The 18,844-nt window shown below is 33.7% G+C and overlaps 3 protein-coding genes and 1 non-coding gene across 5 annotated transcripts; 2 read left to right on the top strand and 2 right to left on the bottom strand.

The window, feature by feature from the left end:
• Nucleotides 1–5,986: 5,986 nt before the first annotated feature.
• Nucleotides 5,987–6,059, bottom strand: TRNAF-GAA (transfer RNA phenylalanine (anticodon GAA)). Its single transcript has one exon. It is a non-coding gene; the product is annotated as a tRNA-Phe (tRNA).
• Nucleotides 6,060–6,740: 681 nt separating this feature from the next.
• On the top strand, nt 6,741–8,139 carry LOC105638277 (large ribosomal subunit protein eL37z). Its single transcript, XM_012222066.4, has 4 exons — nt 6,741–6,897; nt 6,984–7,119; nt 7,720–7,821; nt 7,903–8,139. The coding sequence occupies exons 1-4, from the start codon at nt 6,895–6,897 to the stop codon at nt 7,950–7,952; spliced, it is 291 nt and encodes a 96-aa protein (XP_012077456.1). The 5' UTR covers nt 6,741–6,894; the 3' UTR covers nt 7,953–8,139.
• A 479-nt stretch (nt 8,140–8,618) lies between these two features.
• Nucleotides 8,619–11,917, bottom strand: LOC105638275 (P-loop containing nucleoside triphosphate hydrolases superfamily protein). Of its 2 annotated transcripts, XM_012222065.4 has the most exons (5): nt 11,289–11,917; nt 10,689–10,758; nt 9,900–10,062; nt 9,224–9,483; nt 8,619–9,135 (listed from the first exon to the last, which is right to left on the bottom strand). In XM_012222065.4, the coding sequence occupies exons 1-4, from the start codon at nt 11,788–11,790 to the stop codon at nt 9,265–9,267; spliced, it is 954 nt and encodes a 317-aa protein (XP_012077455.1). In that variant the 5' UTR covers nt 11,791–11,917; the 3' UTR covers nt 8,619–9,135; nt 9,224–9,264. The 2 variants fall into 2 exon arrangements, with proteins under 2 accessions (XP_012077455.1, XP_012077454.1); XM_012222064.4 differs by having other exon boundaries at nt 8,619–9,483.
• Nucleotides 11,918–12,217: 300 nt separating this feature from the next.
• On the top strand, nt 12,218–18,773 carry LOC105638274 (adaptin family protein). Its single transcript, XM_012222063.4, has 11 exons — nt 12,218–12,430; nt 12,567–13,083; nt 13,165–13,289; nt 14,162–14,360; nt 15,254–15,482; nt 15,595–15,761; nt 15,938–16,147; nt 16,382–16,492; nt 16,652–16,828; nt 17,464–17,919; nt 18,129–18,773. The coding sequence occupies exons 1-11, from the start codon at nt 12,378–12,380 to the stop codon at nt 18,417–18,419; spliced, it is 2,535 nt and encodes an 844-aa protein (XP_012077453.2). The 5' UTR covers nt 12,218–12,377; the 3' UTR covers nt 18,420–18,773.
• The last annotated feature ends 71 nt before the right edge of the window (nt 18,774–18,844 follow it).

The raw sequence follows: 18,844 nt of genomic DNA, 5'->3' as shown, positions 1-18,844 counted from the left end.
AAAGTTAAAAAGTGAAACGACATGAAATATTATTCATGGAAAAATATTTTAGTTCGCCATTTAGAATATGTGTTCGGTAATATAGCATTTGAACTAACTAGCTCTTGAAAATTAAAGTTATATTTTATAAAACGTCAACTCATGTAATGTTAGCCGCTACTCAAACAATTAACAGCTACCAAATAGCTAATTTTGCCGAACATATGATAAAATTATAGGATTTCAAATTCTAACTAGATAGAGCTAAATTAATCAAGGGTAATGGACAAATTGTAATCGAGAAAACAAATGTAGGTAGATTTGATGTCAGTATCAAACCTAAATATATCCAACAGCATGTGATTCTAGTTATTATAAGTAATCTATTTAAGCTTAATTAATTGTAATCACAAGTCAATTAATCAAGCAAATTTAGCGGCTGAGATTTCTACAATTGAATGAGAAAAAAAAAAAAAGAAAAAAAAATCTTTCGATGCAATATTCTTTCGAAAAAAAATTTAATGTTGTTGATCTTTTTTTTTTTTTTTTTTTTGTCATGTTATATATTTTATCTATACACACTTTCGGTGATAAGTTGCAAGTTCGTTAAAATTATAATGTTTTCAAGTCAATATTAATATTTTTTGAATATTAATAGCAAAAGTGTTCTTGATTTGTCAAAATCTCATGTCTTTTAATAGATTTTTCAAGAAAAGATATACTGTCTTTGGTCCTGTAATAATTCTCATCCGTATTTTAAATCTTGAATGAGCTTGACAAAACATAATCATAATACGAGAATTAGGGTTTTTTTTTTTTTAAAGAAAATGTAGGTGGTGGGTTTTTTTTTTTTAAGATTGTATAAGCCTTATAAATATTTATTTAATATAAGAAAAAAAAAATATCGAATCTTGTGGGTTCGAGAATAAGGACATAGCCTCTCCAACAATGATTTGAGAGAGAAGAGAAAGAGAGAAAAATCAACATCAATGAAAGGCATCTTCTTCTTCTCCAAATTCTATTTAAAGCCGAACAAGAGAAGTTGCATGGCCCATGAGATCCAAATGGCCAATCTAAATTGGGCCCCCTTTCAGCCTTTATTACCATCAACTGTCCTTTCTAATTTCCCCTCCCTACCTTCTCACTTTTTTTTTTTTCTCTTTTCGTACTATTTTTTCAATTATATACTAATCGCCAGTTTAAAAGAGGGTAACCTTCATGTAACGGTACAATTATTCAATTTATATTATTTAGTATAAAAAAAGGTGAGCTTATTTTGAGTATTGGAAGAAGAATATTTAAAGTTCGATCTATTATCATATTGTGAAGAAGAATATTTAAAGTTCGATCTATTATCATATTGTGAATGCACTCACCACGAGATCATGTCTTGGTATGTAATTTTCTTTTTAACCTTAATACTTAACTTGGTAGCCAAATATACGATGGAAATTGAAAAAGGAAGATGGACGTTCATGATCCTCTCAACAAAGTTTCTTAGGTTTTTTTAAACTCAGGTTATACGTAGGTGGTTGAATATTTCTTATATAAAATTGTACTACTTTAATTTGTTAGATACACATGAAAGGAAGCTGTGTCATATTTCTGTCTTCCAAAGAAACTCTAATGTCCACTTCAAACATTTTTTGTTTACATGATTGGAATCATATAATTATATTTATAATAGTCGAATTAATTTGCATCTAGTGCTAAATGACAGTATGATAGATACAAAATGAATCATAATCAATTAATTAGTTACTTTTGTACTCGAGAAATCAAAGTTTTTTTTAAAAGATATGGAGGGTGGGACAGAAATTAGCAATTTAGTGAATATTATTTTAAAAAATTATATATAAAAAAAAAACTCATTTAATAGTATATTATTCTCTTTAATCTATATTCATTAGGAGGTACAATAAGTCGAAATAAAACGATAAATTACACAATAAGGATAGTCTTGTCTTGACTCATCAAATTAGTGAAAACTCTTATTATAGAGAGGACTCGAATTCAAAATCTCGCACTCTTCACATTAGTGCAAAGACCAACTAAACCACACTAATGATATATCAAATAAAATTATTTTTTGGTATATATATAATAATTACGCTAATCAGAAAAGTTGAAATACTAAAAAGAAGAGTAAAAACCAATTTCTAGTTGGATCAGTGAGAGTAAACTGCATCTTTAGATAAACTCTACTTGAAATGTAAAGTTAAGAGTTTGAAATTTTGGAATTTTAACTATTAGAAGTGTTTTACCTGCACAGCGCTTTCAATCCAAGTGTCTGAAATTTATATAATAAGAAAAAAAAAAAAAAAAAAAAAAAAAGGAAGAAAACTAGAAAGAAGATAGGGTTAGGTTTTTCATTATGTATGAACCAAACTCCAAAGGCATGTAGTTTGGTAGATCAATTGATCAAAAGCAATCTTTTTTCCTACAAGGCAGAATTTTGCCTAAGCCACCCTAAACTTAAAGGAAAAGGAGAGTGGTCCTTTGCTGCGAAGGTGTATGTATATGATCCACAAGGTGATGATAGGACATTTTTCTCAACTTAAATTCCTCTTCAGACGTACATACTCATGGTGCACATGGCCACTCATTTGGACCAACCAATTTAAAAACCCTAATTTATTATTCGTGGTCCAAAATATTAAAAATTAAAAAATTAAATTAATAATAAACATTAATTTTCCTAACGGTTTGAAATGTACATATTAATTCCCTTCACTCATTTATGCCATTTGCTGGCTTTAAAATTGATTGCAAAAAGTCCATATCAGACCAGATGGTGGGGAACTAATTATCATTGTCATATACACATATCCTCCTGGAATGTCTGTCACTAAATTAATTAATTTCATAATAGTAATTACATAATAATAATTATAATAATACTGAATATAAAATTTAAGATTTCTAATAAAAAATTGTAAAAAGAGACTATATTTCTGAGCAAACCTGAGCATAAAGATTGGAAATTTTATGAAAACGATAATTATCTGGATTTGTGATTATTATATGAAAATACTCAAAGATTGGAATTCGTGGTCTTAGAATGAATAGTCTACATGTATATAGATAGAAGTTATGAATATGTATATACAAGTATTGAGAAAGACGAAAGAGAAAAAAATTTGTATAAATTCTGACATTTCAACATGTCTTTTTCTGTATTTATTGTTTGTCATATATCAGAAAGAAAATGAATTACATAATAGGACAAATTTTTCTCCTCTTTTCATAAGTATTCTTTTATCTACTGAGATTTTAACTAAAAATAATTTGAAGACTATATATATTTATGGATATATTTATTTCACATAATAATAATAATAATAATAATAATAATAATAATGTGGTCATATATTGAGATTAATAATAATTATTATTATTTATATTATTATATATGTAGTTGGTCATTTATGCTTTTAATGAATAATTCGGTAACCGGTAACTGACGATTGAATTCACTCAATGATCTTTATAATAGTAAAGGGTTGTATATGTAGAAAATTATTTACACAGAGGAATAAATATAAAATTTTGAAATGAGATTAATCTCGTAATAATGGAAATACTCATGGGTAAATAATAATAATATGAAAAAAAAAATATTTAGCATGCATATATACACGTGCCATCTCACAATTATTCAGCTAGCTAATTTTTTTTGATAGAATTATTTTTGAGTAACTCCAAGCCTAAATGATTATTCTCAAGCAAAGTCTAAAAGTGCATTCCCACTGTATTTGTGCAATTTGAAATCAATATAATTTCCAAATATTTGGAAAAATAATTTATTTATAATATAAAAAATATAATTGTTAGTTTTAGCAAAAATTAGATCAGCAAATTGAGAAGAGTTAGCTTTTATCCAATGCAACAAACCATACCGACAACGAATTAATAAGCTTTAATTCTAAATTAGTTCGTCTCCATTCTGCTATATTCATAATTAAATCGGTACTAGATAATTAATGTCAAGAGATAGTGAATCTTTCGTGACAATTTCTCTCCAAATAATTTCGATTCTCACTCTTCTTCGACAAGAATCTTCCGTGACTAATCTACCATTCTTCATAATAAAAACCTTTATCGTATTTCTAATTACTATAAAGAATATTAAGGAGATTTATCAATAAATTTTGATTCAACGAAATTATAGTAGTTTCTAAAATTGTGAGATTGTGAATTAACTCCCCTCCAAAAAAGAAAAATGAAAGAGACTCATGTTCACATGCTGAACCTTATACCATGTTTGAACAGAGAGAAAATATAGGAAGAAAGAAATTAATTAATACTCCAACTAAGAGAATATTATTTTTCCTTTGTTTGGAAAGAAGAAGGAAAATGACATTTTTGTTCAAAATTTTCTTCTCTCCTTTATTTTCCCACGCACTTCATATTCTTTCCTCTCTAATCCAAACATAATCTTGAAGAATACAAGGTTTTTAGATATTCTTTGCCACCCTTAACAACAATTGACACCATAAAGACAAAGCTTTTCTTGCATGTATGAAAAGGGCAAGCGCGTGCATAGTTATGAGAATGACGCAAACACAATCATCATCATCATAAAACTAGCTCAAGAACAACACCGTCTCACTCTCTCTCTCTCTCTCTCTGTCACTCTCTGTTTTCCTCCCAAAAATTTGGGACCGCCACTTACACCCATAAGACTATAACAAGACTACCATGACCTTTCTTCTTCTTCATCATTTCCATTTCACATTTCAAAATCCAAACTTCTTCACATGATGGGTATAATATTTAGATTCCAAAGTGAAGAGTATCGTATCTCTCTCACTGTGTTGTTGCAGGTCCAAGAAGATACACTTCCATCTTAGTTAAAACATGGACAAAAGACCTTTTCTTTATCACTTTTAATTAAAATCCCAAGTAAGTAAAGCTTTTTCCACCAACTCACTTTGTCTATCAATCTCGTTTTTAGCACAGATCTTTGCAATTTCCTTTCATTCTCTACACTTGTCCTATTCCATATAGCATATGCCTTTCTATGTGAGACAGCTACATAGTGCACATAATTGAGCTATCATATATATATATATATATAAAGTTGCCTATATGTTTCCAACCCATTTTTTGAATTTTTTTTTTTTTTTTTACCATTATGTTAAGTCTTAAATGGATTATGCTTTTACGATTTTGAGTTAAGAATATCGTAGCCCATTCCATCGATCAATTTCTTCTCTCTTGTTTATATTTTTTTTTCCTTATTTTTTATTCATGCATCGAAGTAAAATCTACTGTTCTTTCATAATTTCGTAAAAATTCTAGTTCTGTATAATGATAAAATATATTGCATATTTAGCTTTCTTTCCTATTCCGCAATTTTGTGAAATATTCTCTGTTTGTATAAAATATATTGAATATTCGATTTTCTTACCTCAAAATTAGAATGAAAGCTAACAAACTTATAGAATTTTCATTTTTCTTATTACCTTTTTGAATAAGACAAACAAGGATATAAAATTTTAACCGTACCCTAGTCAATTTTCTCTTCAATGGGTACTCAAATTCTTTCCCACTGGCAAAAATAAAAGATGCTGCTAAGCACTCAGAAAAGAGTGCACGATTAATGGGATATCAAAGAGAAAAACAAAAAGAAAATCAAAAGTTTTTCTTGCTTTGGAACTTATTATTATATTTGGGTAGACATGGTTACCTTTTCTTTTGTGTTGCTTTATATTTGGTTCGTCAATTTATTTCAGGTGTTTGAAATTAAGTAGGATCCTGCTGGGAATTTGATGATTAGCTTTTCTTCTCTGGGTCAAAAGGCTTGTCTAGACCTTTTTAAGTATGTGAATCTGTGAAAAACGATCAAAGTGTTTCTCTCTGTATTATTGTTTTGAATTTGAAGCTATTGATAGTGATTCTCGCAGTGACAAAATAATTACAGCAAAATTTTTGGTCTTTTTTGCTTTGCCAAAGTTGGAATGGAGCCATGATAGTGTGAAAAAGCAAAATTAGAAAACAAATGTGCGGTGAGCGTGGATCGAACACGCGACCTTCAGATCTTCAGTCTGACGCTCTCCCAACTGAGCTATCCCCGCGAATGTTTGCAAATCTTTCATTTTGATATAAATTTAAACTCTAGTTTTTCCTTTTTTTGTTTTGAAAGGAATGAAATTTTAAGTTAGTTTAATTTTGGTCAAGCTTATGTTTGTGGTGAGAACTTACTGTATAATCATATATACATCAGAAAAACTTTATATATTCATCTCAACTTTGCGACAATCTCTTTTTGACCATCTAGTTTGCATAACAAATTTATTTAATTTTCATATTTAAATAGTGATTTCAAGTAAACAATGTATACCTTAAAAAAAATTATAAAATACTTTAACATTTAAAAAGTATTATAATGAAATTGTCATAAATTATGTTTTATTATTTACAAATATATTAGAATAAAAGCTTCAAGATATAAAACAATGATAAATTTTCTTATACTATTTACCACTTTCATCGACGAATCAGCTGAACTAAACCTCCTTCAAAAATTTAAACCGCCTGTCTTCCTTTCGTTTGACATTTCTAACATACCAAAGAGGAAGAGGAATTTATGGGCCTGACTTATAGTCTAATGCCTTCTTTGTCTATTTGGGTTTAAGTAGCAATGTAATTGCTGAAATTAAATTGAATTACTTTGAGGCCCAAATCTCAATGATGATGGGCCTGCTTTAGTCCAATTATTGAACTATTACTGGGCCTTATTATTTAATCACCCAGTCCATAAGTACCCGCCCAAACCCTAACGCTAAACAGTCCACTCACAAAACCCTACTTCTCTTCTTATATATAAATACTCTAACGTTTCAAGCGAAAAGATTTTTCTCTGCTTATCCTCGAAATCGCCAGGTTGCTGCTGCTGTTGCTGAAGAAGAAATGGTGCTCCCTGCCTTTCTAATTTTCTGCATATAAAGGTTTAATTTTGTTTCTTGATCGGTAATTTAAATGAGTATTTTGTTTTTTAGGGTAAAGGAACAGGAAGCTTTGGTAAGAGGAGGAATAAGACCCACACTCTATGCGTTAGATGCGGTCGCCGGAGCTTCCACCTCCAAAAGAGCCGTTGCGGTGCTTGTGCCTATCCGGCTAGTCGTCTCAGAAAATGTATGCTCTGTTTTTTATCACTATTCTATAGTAGTAATATTTCAATTACAAGTGTATTTTTTATTTTCTTGATCTGATGATGAGAAGGGAAATCTTATATCATCTTTTAGTAGTTTGTGAAGGGAAATTCTAGTTTATTTGTCACATTTCTGAATTTTGTGCTTCTTTGGGTCTATTATTATCTTCCGATCCTTGGTGGTTTGATGCTTTACTTTTCTGTTTGCGAACCGGATGAATTTATATCATTTCTATTTGCAAATAAAATGAAATGACTTGTAAAAGGTTTCTCATGTTTGGTACCTTGCATGTTATATGCGTAAAATTCATTTTAATTATGAAGCCACATTTTTTAAAATTTTCTTGATTTCATACTCATTTATGAGTTAATTTGCAAATTGTACTAATTTTGGCTTAAGTTCAACCAATTCTATAATAGTCATTTTGTTAACTGTTGAGGTTCCAGTCTGCACATTAATTCTATTGTAGAATTTTTATAGAATTCTTTCGATTCCAGACAAGCTTCATTATGTGATTTATACTCAGTTGCTAGTTTATCATCGTGGCAATTGTGATGTAGCTTGTTTGTTGTTTGGTTTTCAGACAACTGGAGTGTGAAGGCTATCCGCCGAAAGACCACTGGTACTGGCCGCATGAGGTACCTCCGCCATGTTCCCCGCAGGTTCAAGACCAACTTCAGAGAAGGTAAATTAATTTGTCATTGATTTTCACTTTAAAAATGGAGCATTGTTTAATTGAATGTGCATGATTCCTTTGTTGGGATAGGTACTCAAGCCACTCCAAGGAACAAGGGAGCTGCTGCTGTCTCCTTATAAGTTCTACAACTGTAATGCAACTATTTTTGGCTTTCATGATTATCAATCTGCAAACCAGAATTTTGGATCATTGTTTAATGGCCATAACTAGTTATATGTTGGAGAGTTTTTTAAGCGTTGGAGAGTTACAAATTTTTCCTGTCATATTACATTATGATTTTTGGTGTTTATTACATTTTCTTTCTCATGGCATGTTCAAATATATTCAATACTGTCAATCTGAGATGAAATCGGAGAGCATGCATTTTGTTGCTGCTAGCCAGTGATGTGCTCTGTCCATCATGACATCATTGTTTCTCTGGTGCTATTGATGCCATTTTCATGGTTCTTGGTTATGCAAAAGTTTGCTTGATCTGGTTAAGCTTCTACTTCTTCCGTAGCCTAAAAACATTAACTTTCGTGAAGGAAAATACATAATCGTGCCTATTCAACTCGAACTCTACACTCTATCTTAGCTGAATAGTCTTTTCAGAATTTATTTGCAAATTCTACCAAAATCAATTTTATACTGACCAATTTGTTAAGGTTCTAATTTGTAAATGAATTCTATAAATTGTTTCCAGACTGCTTTTGTCAAACTGACTTCACGCTTCATTTAATGTCCGTTGCTTCTAATACTTTTGGGGCTTTGAGAGTTAAAAATATGTTATATTATGATTTTAGGTGTTTATTACTTTATTGCCAAAATATTAATAATAAGAACGATCATAATATTTTACAAATAACACTAGTCAAAGTAAAGATCTTAAACAATGCCATGAAGCTGCTAGCCAAAAACAATCCCAAGGATTTCACCGGCATTCTCAAATTCAATCAGATATGGTAAGAAATGTACATGATGGATGGTACAATCAAGTAGCATTCTCCGGTGCACAAGCAAAACTTGCAACCAGTCCAACACTGTCTTTCCAATATTGAAGTAAGGATCTGGTAGTCAATAAGGAAAGCCAATAACTACTGAGCCTCTAGTGTCTTCACCCTGCAGCTCTAATTCTTCCTCTGGTTTTCCCCCTTCATGGTTTAGGGCTATTTCTCTGTCTTGGGCAAGGTGGGGCGAGTATCTCTCACAGTCAATCATTCTTAATGAATGAATAACCTGAAAAGGAAAAAAATTCTGACCATCTAATAGTCTCTTGGAAAATTTTCGATACTGGATCACCATTTCTATCCAGATTAAGAGCCACTACACCCAGAAGTCGAAAACAACTGTGTCAATAAAAGGGTTTGCAAGTAATTGCAGGCAGAGGGTTTTTAGATATTATAAGACCTACCAGGATGAACACAAAAATACCAAATTCTAGACTATTTTATCTTAATGTTTGAGCCAGTAGTTCCGTAGTTGAGCCACGTGCAGTAGTATCTCATCACGACCTTGATTGGTGACGCTGCTGGTCATGATCCATGGGGGTGCTGTTTCGAAGAAGCCACGTATCAACTCTTGAAAGTCACTCACATTTTCTTCAGGCCTTTTCCCTCCATTCTTCTTCTTCTTTCGCTTGTCACATTTGGTGAAAATCAATGTCATCGGTATCTGGAAAAGAAAATAGATAGACCTTTAATCTCCCCCCTCATCAACCAAACTTTATATACAAAAAGCCACATTATCAACTCTAGTCTTTGCAAAACATTATCTTTCCACTAGTTCGCTACAAGTTCAGAGTGCGAACAACATTATGCATTTTATAGTGATAAGGGAAGTGATGCAGCCGACACCACTGACACATGTTTGTTTATGAAATTCAGGATTGGAACATAAAGTATCAACCAGAATATCAACATCCCATTTCCTGAACTGCTCAAGGGAAGAAGATAAAATAAGCCACCATTGCCTATCCATAAATGAGTTTAAAATGACAGATTAAAATTCATAACATGCCTATCTTATTCAATGTGCAGTCAAATCATTATTTCATAACAGGGAAGGAAAACAAAGAAAAAAGATGTCACCTGATTCTGACCCAGCCAACTTGCATATTCAAGATCAATTTTCTTTGCAGGGATACTTGCATCTATAAGAAGGAATACTGAGACCAAGGTAGAACGGTTAAGAAAATAGTCTTTAGTAAACTTCGCCCAATCAGTCCGAAGTTCCTGGGGTGCAGCTGCATACCTGTTTAGAGAAGAAACAAATGTGATACCTTTTACAACCTCTAACACTAGTGGTGCAAAGTAAAGTTCTAAGTCTATTTGAAATTAATAGTATGACTTCAAACAACATGCATAAGAAAATGAAAGCTAACAATTAGGCTTGTAATTGAAACTGGCCAACTCTCGATTGACTTGTCAAATTGTCAACCATAAGAATAAACTAATGCAAATGAAAAGGTTCCGTTATTGTCATTGATGCTAAAAGCACACATGCATTTGCAAGGGATTTTATTACAAGCACAGTGAGCACATATCAAACAGATACACCCCATAGGCATAGGAATCTCAATTTCATAATACCTGAACAGGTACATTATAACTTTTAGGAGCAAGTCAGATTGAAATGAAACCAAACAAACTGGATAAAGATACCAAAATCACACAGCCCAAGGATGATATAAGTAAGATACCTGAAAAATATTAGAAAGTCACAACGAATCGCTGTCAGAAATATCAGTAATCACAGAATATCAGTTTTGAACTCTTGTACCAAGCAACTTATATGTGTTCAGATAAAAAAGAATAAAACAATTCATACAAGTTCAACTATACACCAACTTGCAAGTCAGGCATTTAAACAAACCATACCCATATCCAGGCAAATCCACCAAGTACCAGCTATCATTGACTCGAAAATGGTTGATGCACTGTGTCTTCCCTGTGAGAGGAAAGAGCCAAAATCAAACTTTATTGTTAGGACAAAAACTAATAAATAATTCATGTTCTATCTAGCAAATTATAGTAAACGAAATTAACATAAGTCATCTCATTTATCAGAATGTCACTGCCAATTTCAAGAAGTCATCACTATCTTGTGAACATAACTAGTTCCTTAAAATTTCAGATTTTGAGGGTCAAAAAGCAATTCAATGTCATTTAAATCTGGCTCAGGTTCATATTTTTGTTTAACTAGGCTATGTTTGGTACGCCTATAAAATGAAACATGGTATAATCGAACTCATTTTTTTGCTTCAGCATCCAGAGAAATAACTATATTAACTAATCTTCCTTTCCAACGTTTCCCTACTCTTAAGTCCTCTTGTAAAATATGGATTTAGTTTCAACATTAGTAATCAACAGTCACCATCTCACAAGACTCGGTTAAAAGTTGAACAAATTTCCAAGAAAATAATCTCTCTCCTACAATGAAGTAAATAAATTAAAAAAAAAAAGAAGATATTTACAAACCAGGTTTCTTTGAGATAAGCGCGAGCCGCTTTCTTCTAACAAGCGAATTGAGAAGTGAAGATTTGCCAACATTAGACCTGCCCACAAGAGCAAACTCAGGCAAACCATCAGAAGGACAATCCTCAGTCCGAACGCTGCTCTTTATAAACTCTGCCTGCGTAACCTGAGCATCCCTCGCGTACTTACTCAATACTATATTCGACCATTTCAAGATTCTGGTACTGAGATTAGTATCATTGACTGGAACTTCAGTCTCCGGCGGGACAAAGAGCTTGTCAAGTGAAATCTGGATTTGGGTTTCCTCTGGAGAGGCCAAAATTTCATGGGTGTTTGAGACGTGGGATATAGGTACGGGCTCCGTTGTAGAAAGAGTGGATTTGGGTTTAATAATGGTGGAATATTTCAGTTTAGAAAAGAAATTGATGTTCAAAGGAGTATGCAGTGAAGGCGGTGAGTGGGTAAAGATAGATAAATGGAGTCGGGGAAGAAGAGTCAGAACCATTTCTCTTTGTTTATCTTTGTTTCTAGGATTAAGCACAAGGAGCAGACTGAAATATCTGAAAATGGCGAAGAAAGAAGCAACGCAGAACTCGTTTGGAACCAAAAAAAAAAAAAATCTAATTTCGAGCAAATCGGGTCATCCAGGTTCGGGCCAAGTTCATTGTGGAGCGTTCAATAAAACGACATATCCAGATACTGCTTAATATAGCCGTTCTGTCGTTTACATCGTAACAAACTAATAAAAAAAATTTCACTTGAAACGGCCGTCTTTCTGAAAACATGAATAGTCGTTCATCCGTAACAAAGATTGGACAGAATTTATGCCTATTGCTTATCGTGGCAGTTCTCTGGTTCATGTCGTTGGATAAACGACACTCTACTCAAAAGACGAGTGCTAACGGGCCAATAAGCTACTGCCATCTCATCACCGTTACAAATGCTAGCACCAATTGGATTTTGTCATCTCTCTCATCTCCGTTTCTCATATTCACAGCGTCTGCTTGGCTCCATGTTTACTCTTTGTTAGATCTCACCAGCTTGGATCGATCTTCGGGTCCACGGCATCGTATTTTTCATAATCGGTCAGCTATGGCTCCTCCGGCGCACTCTCAGCGAACGCCGTCGCCGTCTCAACCGTCCGGGTAAGTCCAGCTTCTCGATAACCCTAACCCCTACTCTAATTTCACATTTCAAGCTCTAAACACTCCTCAACTAAGCTAATCCCCAATTACGCTTCGTGCCTAACCATGTAAGTCAAACTTGTTACTTTCTTTGCAGAAAAAGCGAAGTGTCGGATTTGAAAACGCAGCTCCGGCAACTCGCAGGCAGCCGAGCTCCAGGAGTGGACGATTCTAAAAGAGAGCTCTATAAGAAAGTTATTTCTTACATGACAATAGGCATTGATGTGTCGTCTCTCTTTGGTGAGATGGTTATGTGCTCGGCGACATCTGACATCGTTTTGAAGAAAATGTGTTATCTTTATGTAGGGAATTACGCGAAAGTTAATCCTGATCTTGCTTTATTAACGATCAATTTTCTTCAAAGAGATTGCGAAGATGAGGATCCAATGATTCGAGGGCTTGCTTTAAGGAGCTTGTCTTCATTGAGAGTGGCGAATCTGGTGGAGTATTTGGTAGGGCCTTTAGCGTCTGGGTTGAAAGATAATAATAGTTACGTAAGAACGGTGGCTGTAATGGGAGTTCTTAAATTATACCATATATCAGCTGTAACTTGTTTGGATGCAGATTTTCCTGCTATGCTGAAACAATTGATGCTTCATGATCCAGAAACCCAGGTGAAGTTATCTTATAAATTTAGTTGAACAATGGAATGATTTTACATTAACTCATTGGTTTTCTATCTTATGGTTATTTAGGTTGTTGCAAATTGTTTATCTGCCCTGCAAGAAATTTGGGGCTCGGAAGCAAGCACTTCTGAGGAAGCTTCGAAGGAGAAAGAAACTTTACTTAGCAAGCCTGTTATATACTACTTTTTGAATAGGTATGATGTACAGCTTGGCTTAAACTTTAAGGTACCTGGTTAACTTCGGGAACCATGCGTTTATCACTGAAGGAACTTAACTTCTAATTGTTATCACATAAGACCCATCACACTTTTCTGCCATGCTAGTTTCGCCTCTTTGTTGTTTACCTACTGCTATACATTATAATTCGAATCATAATTGGTGAAATCATGGGCATTGTGCAATCACATTAAGCTTTTGTTGCACTTCATCTATACTTCTGTAGTTTTATGCTAACATCTCGTACACTTCTCTTATTCTTTATATAATAGAGCTTTGGTATCTAATGGAAACTTTATGCCGTTCAGGCTTTTCCCATTTCCCTCTCCATTGCTAATGTTGCATTGCATATACTTTAGCATGGATTTGTTCAAAATGTGAATTGACTGGATTTTACATATTTATTATGTTGTCATTTAAAGATAAGTTAACTCTTGATGCTATTGCCAGCAAGGACATTATTGTATAGCCGCTATGGTAATTCTCCATATTGTTACCTTTTTTACCACACAGAAAGACCATCTATTCATTGACGTAAATGATTGACACTGTGGTATAAGTTGGCTATTTTATGGTCTCATATGTTATTATTGTATCCAAGCAGTCCCTTGAGAGAATGGAATGACTCTAGTTATAGAAAGAACACTGCGAATAGAAGAAGACACATCATTGATTTTGTAGTTAATTAGAGAAATAATAGTATGTGATGAAGACGTGCTAATTTGAAATACTTATTAATAACAATTTAAGAAGAAGCGCATTTTAAATTGAACAACTTTGGTTTCTTCATGTCAAATGACAGTTTTTAGCTCTCTTTCATTTTTTTTTTTTTTTTTTTTTTCAATTTCAGGATCAGGGAATTTAGTGAATGGGCTCAATGTCTTTTGCTTGAGTTGGTTGCTAAATATGTACCTGCAGATAGCAATGAGATATTTGACATCATGAATCTCCTTGAAGATAGACTTCAGCATGCAAATGGTGCTGTTGTACTTGCAACCATCAAAGTGTTTCTACAGTTAACCTTGTCCATGGCTGATGTGCATCAAGAGGTGTGTATGGAAAATAAATTTTGTTCCATATTTAAATCGGACAGTATGAGAGATTGACTCTGATGTAACGGTAAAAGTTACTCCACTCATAACTTGGAGGTCATGGGTACGAGCCACGAAAACAGCCTCTCTGCAAAAGCAAGGGGAAGGTTGTGTACATCGAACCTTCAAAAAGCCTGCAAATGTGGGATGCTTTGTGCACTTGATTACCCGCTTTTATTTAAGTTGGACAGTATAAAAACTGGAAGAAGAGAGAATTCCTTACATTTACACAATCACACAACTTGCTATTGTTGTGAAGCAATTTGATTTTTGGTCTACATGTCCACTTTGTTAGGACTGAGAAATTTTACATGAATCTACTCCTATCCTTTTTACATGTTTTAATCTTTAAGCAATTCTCATAAAAAATATTTCTTTTACATGATGTTAGGATTTTGAGATAGAAGATATTTATCTTTGTCAGTTCGTCTATAAAAAGAATATTTTATTCCGTATTAAAAAACAGGTCTAGGATAGCTGGATTGTCTCCATCAATAACTATGGAAGTGTTTTGTAAAGAATAATGTTTTTTTGGATATGTCTTCAACACCTTTTCCCACCCTTACTTTCTTCACGAGGTATATCTGTCATTTGATATATGTTTTCTAGTTTTTGTCCTAGGGATCGATGGGATATTGTGGGATGTAAGATCTGGGAGGGACCCACCTATAATCTGATTTGATCCTTTTCTTAGAGGCAGGCCTGTTTAAGTGGTAGGAAATGTCATTTTTTGCAATAATAGCACACCAAACTTGGGTCATTTTGGAAGGACCATAATTTTTATGTTAGATTGCTGTGATGATCTTTCATAGAGCATTATTTCACTAATGATTTTGTTTTTTGTTTGTCAGGTATATGAACGTATTAAAGCTCCACTCCTTACCCTAGTCAGTTCTGGAAGTCCAGAGCAATCATATGCTGTTTTAAGCCACCTGCATCTCTTGGTGTTGCGTGCGCCATACATATTTTCCTCGGACTACAAACATTTTTATTGCCAGTACAATGAGCCATCTTATGTCAAGAAGTTGAAGCTTGAAATGTTGACTGCAGTTGCAAATGAAAGCAATACTTACGAAATTGGTGAGCAAACAGCTTCTCAGTGTCGTTCCTAAGGCCTCAAGGTTATAGGGTAGAACTTGTCTTCTTACTTTTTTAGTATGATTGATGAATGATCTTCTTGAGCCAATTTCAGTGACGGAATTATGTGAATATGCTGCAAATGTTGATATTCCCATTGCAAGAGAATCAATTCGAGCTGTTGGAAAAATAGCACTGCAGCAGTATGATGTGAATGCTATTGTTGATAGGCTTCTTCAGTTTTTGGAGATGGAAAAGGACTATGTCACTGCTGAAGCTTTGGTAAGCAATAGTTGTGCATGTTCAAATGCTTACTGTTGAACTTGTAAATGTTAGACACTGTTTTTTTGGTTCATGCAAAACCATGCACTTTGCAAGCAAAGAAATGGGAGAACTTTTTTTTTTTTTTTTTTGAAGTATCCGCTGTCAAATTGACTAGTTTGATTTCTTTTCTTCAGGTTCTTGTTAAAGATCTGCTAAGAAAGTACCCTCAATGGAGTCAAGATTGCATTGCAGTTGTTGGGAATATCAGCAGCAAAAATGTCCAAGAACCCAAAGCAAAAGCAGCTCTTATATGGATGTTAGGGGAATATTCTCAGGACATGAATGATGCTCCTTATATTCTAGAGAGTCTAATTGAGAATTGGGATGAAGAGCATTCTGCTGAGGTAATAAAACTGCCTTTTATTTTTTGGATATTTTCTGCTTCACTTGATACAGTTTCATTTTTCCCAACCTTTATCATAAGCGGCTTTGATCTCCCTATTTGTCAAGGGATATAAAATTTCTTTATACATACCTCAAAATGGGGCAATCTATTTTTTCTGCAGCATCAAGTCTTTTTTTCTACTTGTTTAGTCTTACTCTTTAACTGAATGGGTGAAAATAATCGCTATGTGCAGGTTCGTTTACATCTCCTCACAGCAGTGATGAAATGTTTTTTTAAGAGGCCACCTGAGACTCAGAAAGCATTAGGAGCTGCACTTGCTGCAGGTCTTGCTGATCTCCACCAGGTACAGATTTTTTTTTTTTTTTAGTATCTAATATTTAGCACTTTCAGAATTATTGAATTCAACATATTTATCTCTCTTTCAAGAAAAAAAGAACACATTTATCTCAGTTATCCAACAGTTTGTGTAAGAAAGCACGATTAAACTTCCAGTTGGTTGCAGGATGTTCATGATAGAGCCTTGTTCTACTACAGGCTATTGCAATACAATGTGTCCATTGCAGAACGTGTTGTAAATCCTCCAAAGCAAGCTGTATCTGTCTTTGCTGATACTCAGAGCAGCGAAATCAAAGATCGCATTTTTGATGAATTTAACAGCCTATCTGTGGTGTATCAGAAGGTGACTATAGTTCCCTTCCTCAAGTGTTTTCTGAATGAAATAACTTCCAACTATATGCGTGATATTATTTTGAGTCATTTTGAATATCTCATGATGGAAAAGAAAAGGTAAAGAAAATGGAAATAGAGAGAGATTGGGGCAGGGTGAGGTTGAACTGGCGTTCATATGCATCATCATTGATATTTTGTTGTAGCACTTAATGGGAATTAATGAATCAAGCCCTCTATATTTCATAGGAGCAATAGCATTATGGAATGTCTATTAGTAAAATATATATCTCTGTTATCATATTATTGCCTTTAATGAAATTTCTGACATATTATCAATAGGCTCATGAATTTTAATACGTTTCCCTGATGACCATCATTATACTTGATGGAATTACTGAATCAAGCCCTCTATATTATTTAGGAGTAATTGCAAATTGGAATGTCTATTAATACAATATAGTTCTCTGTTATCTCATTATTCCCTTGTGCATTATCAGACTACTGCTCCAGTTGCTTTGAAGTCCCAACCTCCAACCCATATGTATTTTTTTTTTTTTTTTAGCATCTATCATCTTGTCTACATAGAGCAGGCGCACTTTTTCAAGGGTTAGGGTTGAATTAACATATTTTTACATATTCTCGTAGCCATCCTACATGTTCACCGATAAAGAACATCGGGGACCATTTGAGTTTTCAGATGAGCTTGGCCATTTATCTATTGGGGCAGAATCTGCAGATGATGTTCCACCAGCGAATAGAGTTGAGGCAAATGACAAGGATTTGCTTCTAGGTACTTCAGAGAAGGAAGAAAGCAGAGGTGCCAGTAACGATGGTTCTGTATATAGTGCTCCTATATACGATAATTCATCAGTGTCAATGGCTGCTCCACAAGCACAAACAGAGACAGTGATATCAAACCTTGGAGTTGTAGGTCCTCAAACAAGCTTTGCCATTGATGATTTACTAGGTCTAGGTCCACCAGCAGCACCAGCACCTGCTCCTGCTCCTGCACCTCCTCCTTTGAAGCTTAATTCCAGAGCTGTCCTAGAACCAGCCACTTTTCAGCAAAAGTGGCGCCAACTACCAATATCTGTATCACAGGTTCACTTTCCAAATTATGACTTTGCTTGAAGTAATTGTTTCTTTTAATAAATGTGCATCATTATCTGGATGAAAATGAAGGGAATATGCTTCTCTATTTCTTAGCAAAAGGGGAAATTAATTTTATAGTTCTGTAGATGGTGTTATCATTGCCCTATAGGACTTATATGTGCATGCATTACCAATGATCACACATTAATTTGTTGCAGGAGCATTCCATAAATCCTCAAGGAGCTGCAGCGTTGACAACACCTCAAGCTCTTCTTCATCATATGCAAGCCAATTTCATACAATGCATCGCATCAGGAGGCCAATCCCCCAACTTTAAGTTTTTCTTCTTCGCTCAAAAAGCAGAAGACTCTTCTATGTATCTTGTAGAGTGTAAAATCAACACATCATCAGCTAAAGCACAAATAAATATCAAAGCCGATGATCAGAATACATCCCAGGAATTTTCGACTTTGTTCCAATTGGCCCTGTCCAAGTTCGGTACTCCATGAGTATCCTTATATAATTTGTCACTTGAGTTCCCTTTAGAAAATAGGTCCTTTGTTGTTATCTAGCTGTCTCATGTAGAATGAGAAGTGAAAAATGAAATAAAAGAAAAGAGGAAAAGATTTTATGAGTTAGCTGTAGATGGGTCATGAGTGTATAATTAAACTGAAAATTAGGAATTTTTCTCCACTTATTTAACTTTTCTTCTCCTAGTTTTCTATCATTGTTGCTTAATTTCTATACCAATTTATCCCTCTTGTTGGCCTGTTAGTTACTTGGAAGGGATTTTGTGGCTTTGAGATATTGGGAAAAGTTGTAAGTAAACTCATTTTGAATTAACTATTTAGTGATTGTGTAAATCTCCAGGTAGTAGCTTCTTGTATACAATATTTTTCAGTTTCATTTTTTCTTTTTTTGAATCAAATAAGTA

The sequence above is a fragment of the Jatropha curcas genome, chromosome 8, assembly GCF_041381405.1.
Source record: "Jatropha curcas cultivar XTBG-Jc1 chromosome 8, XTBG_Jcur_1.0, whole genome shotgun sequence".
Taxonomy (NCBI): domain Eukaryota; kingdom Viridiplantae; phylum Streptophyta; class Magnoliopsida; order Malpighiales; family Euphorbiaceae; genus Jatropha; species Jatropha curcas.
The sequence above is the reverse complement of the archived record's forward strand: the minus strand, read 5'-3'. Positions and strand labels throughout refer to the sequence as shown.

Excerpts from the sequence above, each read along its gene's own strand:
- LOC105638277 (XM_012222066.4), top strand. Across the intron at positions 7,120-7,719 it reads GGCTAGTCGTCTCAGAAAAT|ACAACTGGAGTGTGAAGGCT; the intron begins GTATGCTCTGTT and ends TTTGGTTTTCAG. Across the intron at positions 7,822-7,902 it reads CAAGACCAACTTCAGAGAAG|GTACTCAAGCCACTCCAAGG; the intron begins GTAAATTAATTT and ends TTGTTGGGATAG.
- LOC105638275 (XM_012222064.4), bottom strand. The coding sequence starts at position 11,790 with ATGGTTCTGACTCTTCTTCCCCGACTCCATTTATCTATCTTTACCCAC. Across the intron at positions 10,063-10,688 it reads GTGGATTTGCCTGGATATGG|GTATGCAGCTGCACCCCAGG; the intron begins GTATGGTTTGTT and ends TTCTCTAAACAG. Across the intron at positions 9,484-9,899 it reads GTTGGCTGGGTCAGAATCAG|ATACCGATGACATTGATTTT; the intron begins GTGACATCTTTT and ends TTTCTTTTCCAG.
- LOC105638274 (XM_012222063.4), top strand. The coding sequence starts at position 12,378 with ATGGCTCCTCCGGCGCACTCTCAGCGAACGCCGTCGCCGTCTCAACCG. Across the intron at positions 13,084-13,164 it reads TTCATGATCCAGAAACCCAG|GTTGTTGCAAATTGTTTATC; the intron begins GTGAAGTTATCT and ends ATGGTTATTTAG. Across the intron at positions 16,829-17,463 it reads TATCTGTGGTGTATCAGAAG|CCATCCTACATGTTCACCGA; the intron begins GTGACTATAGTT and ends ATATTCTCGTAG.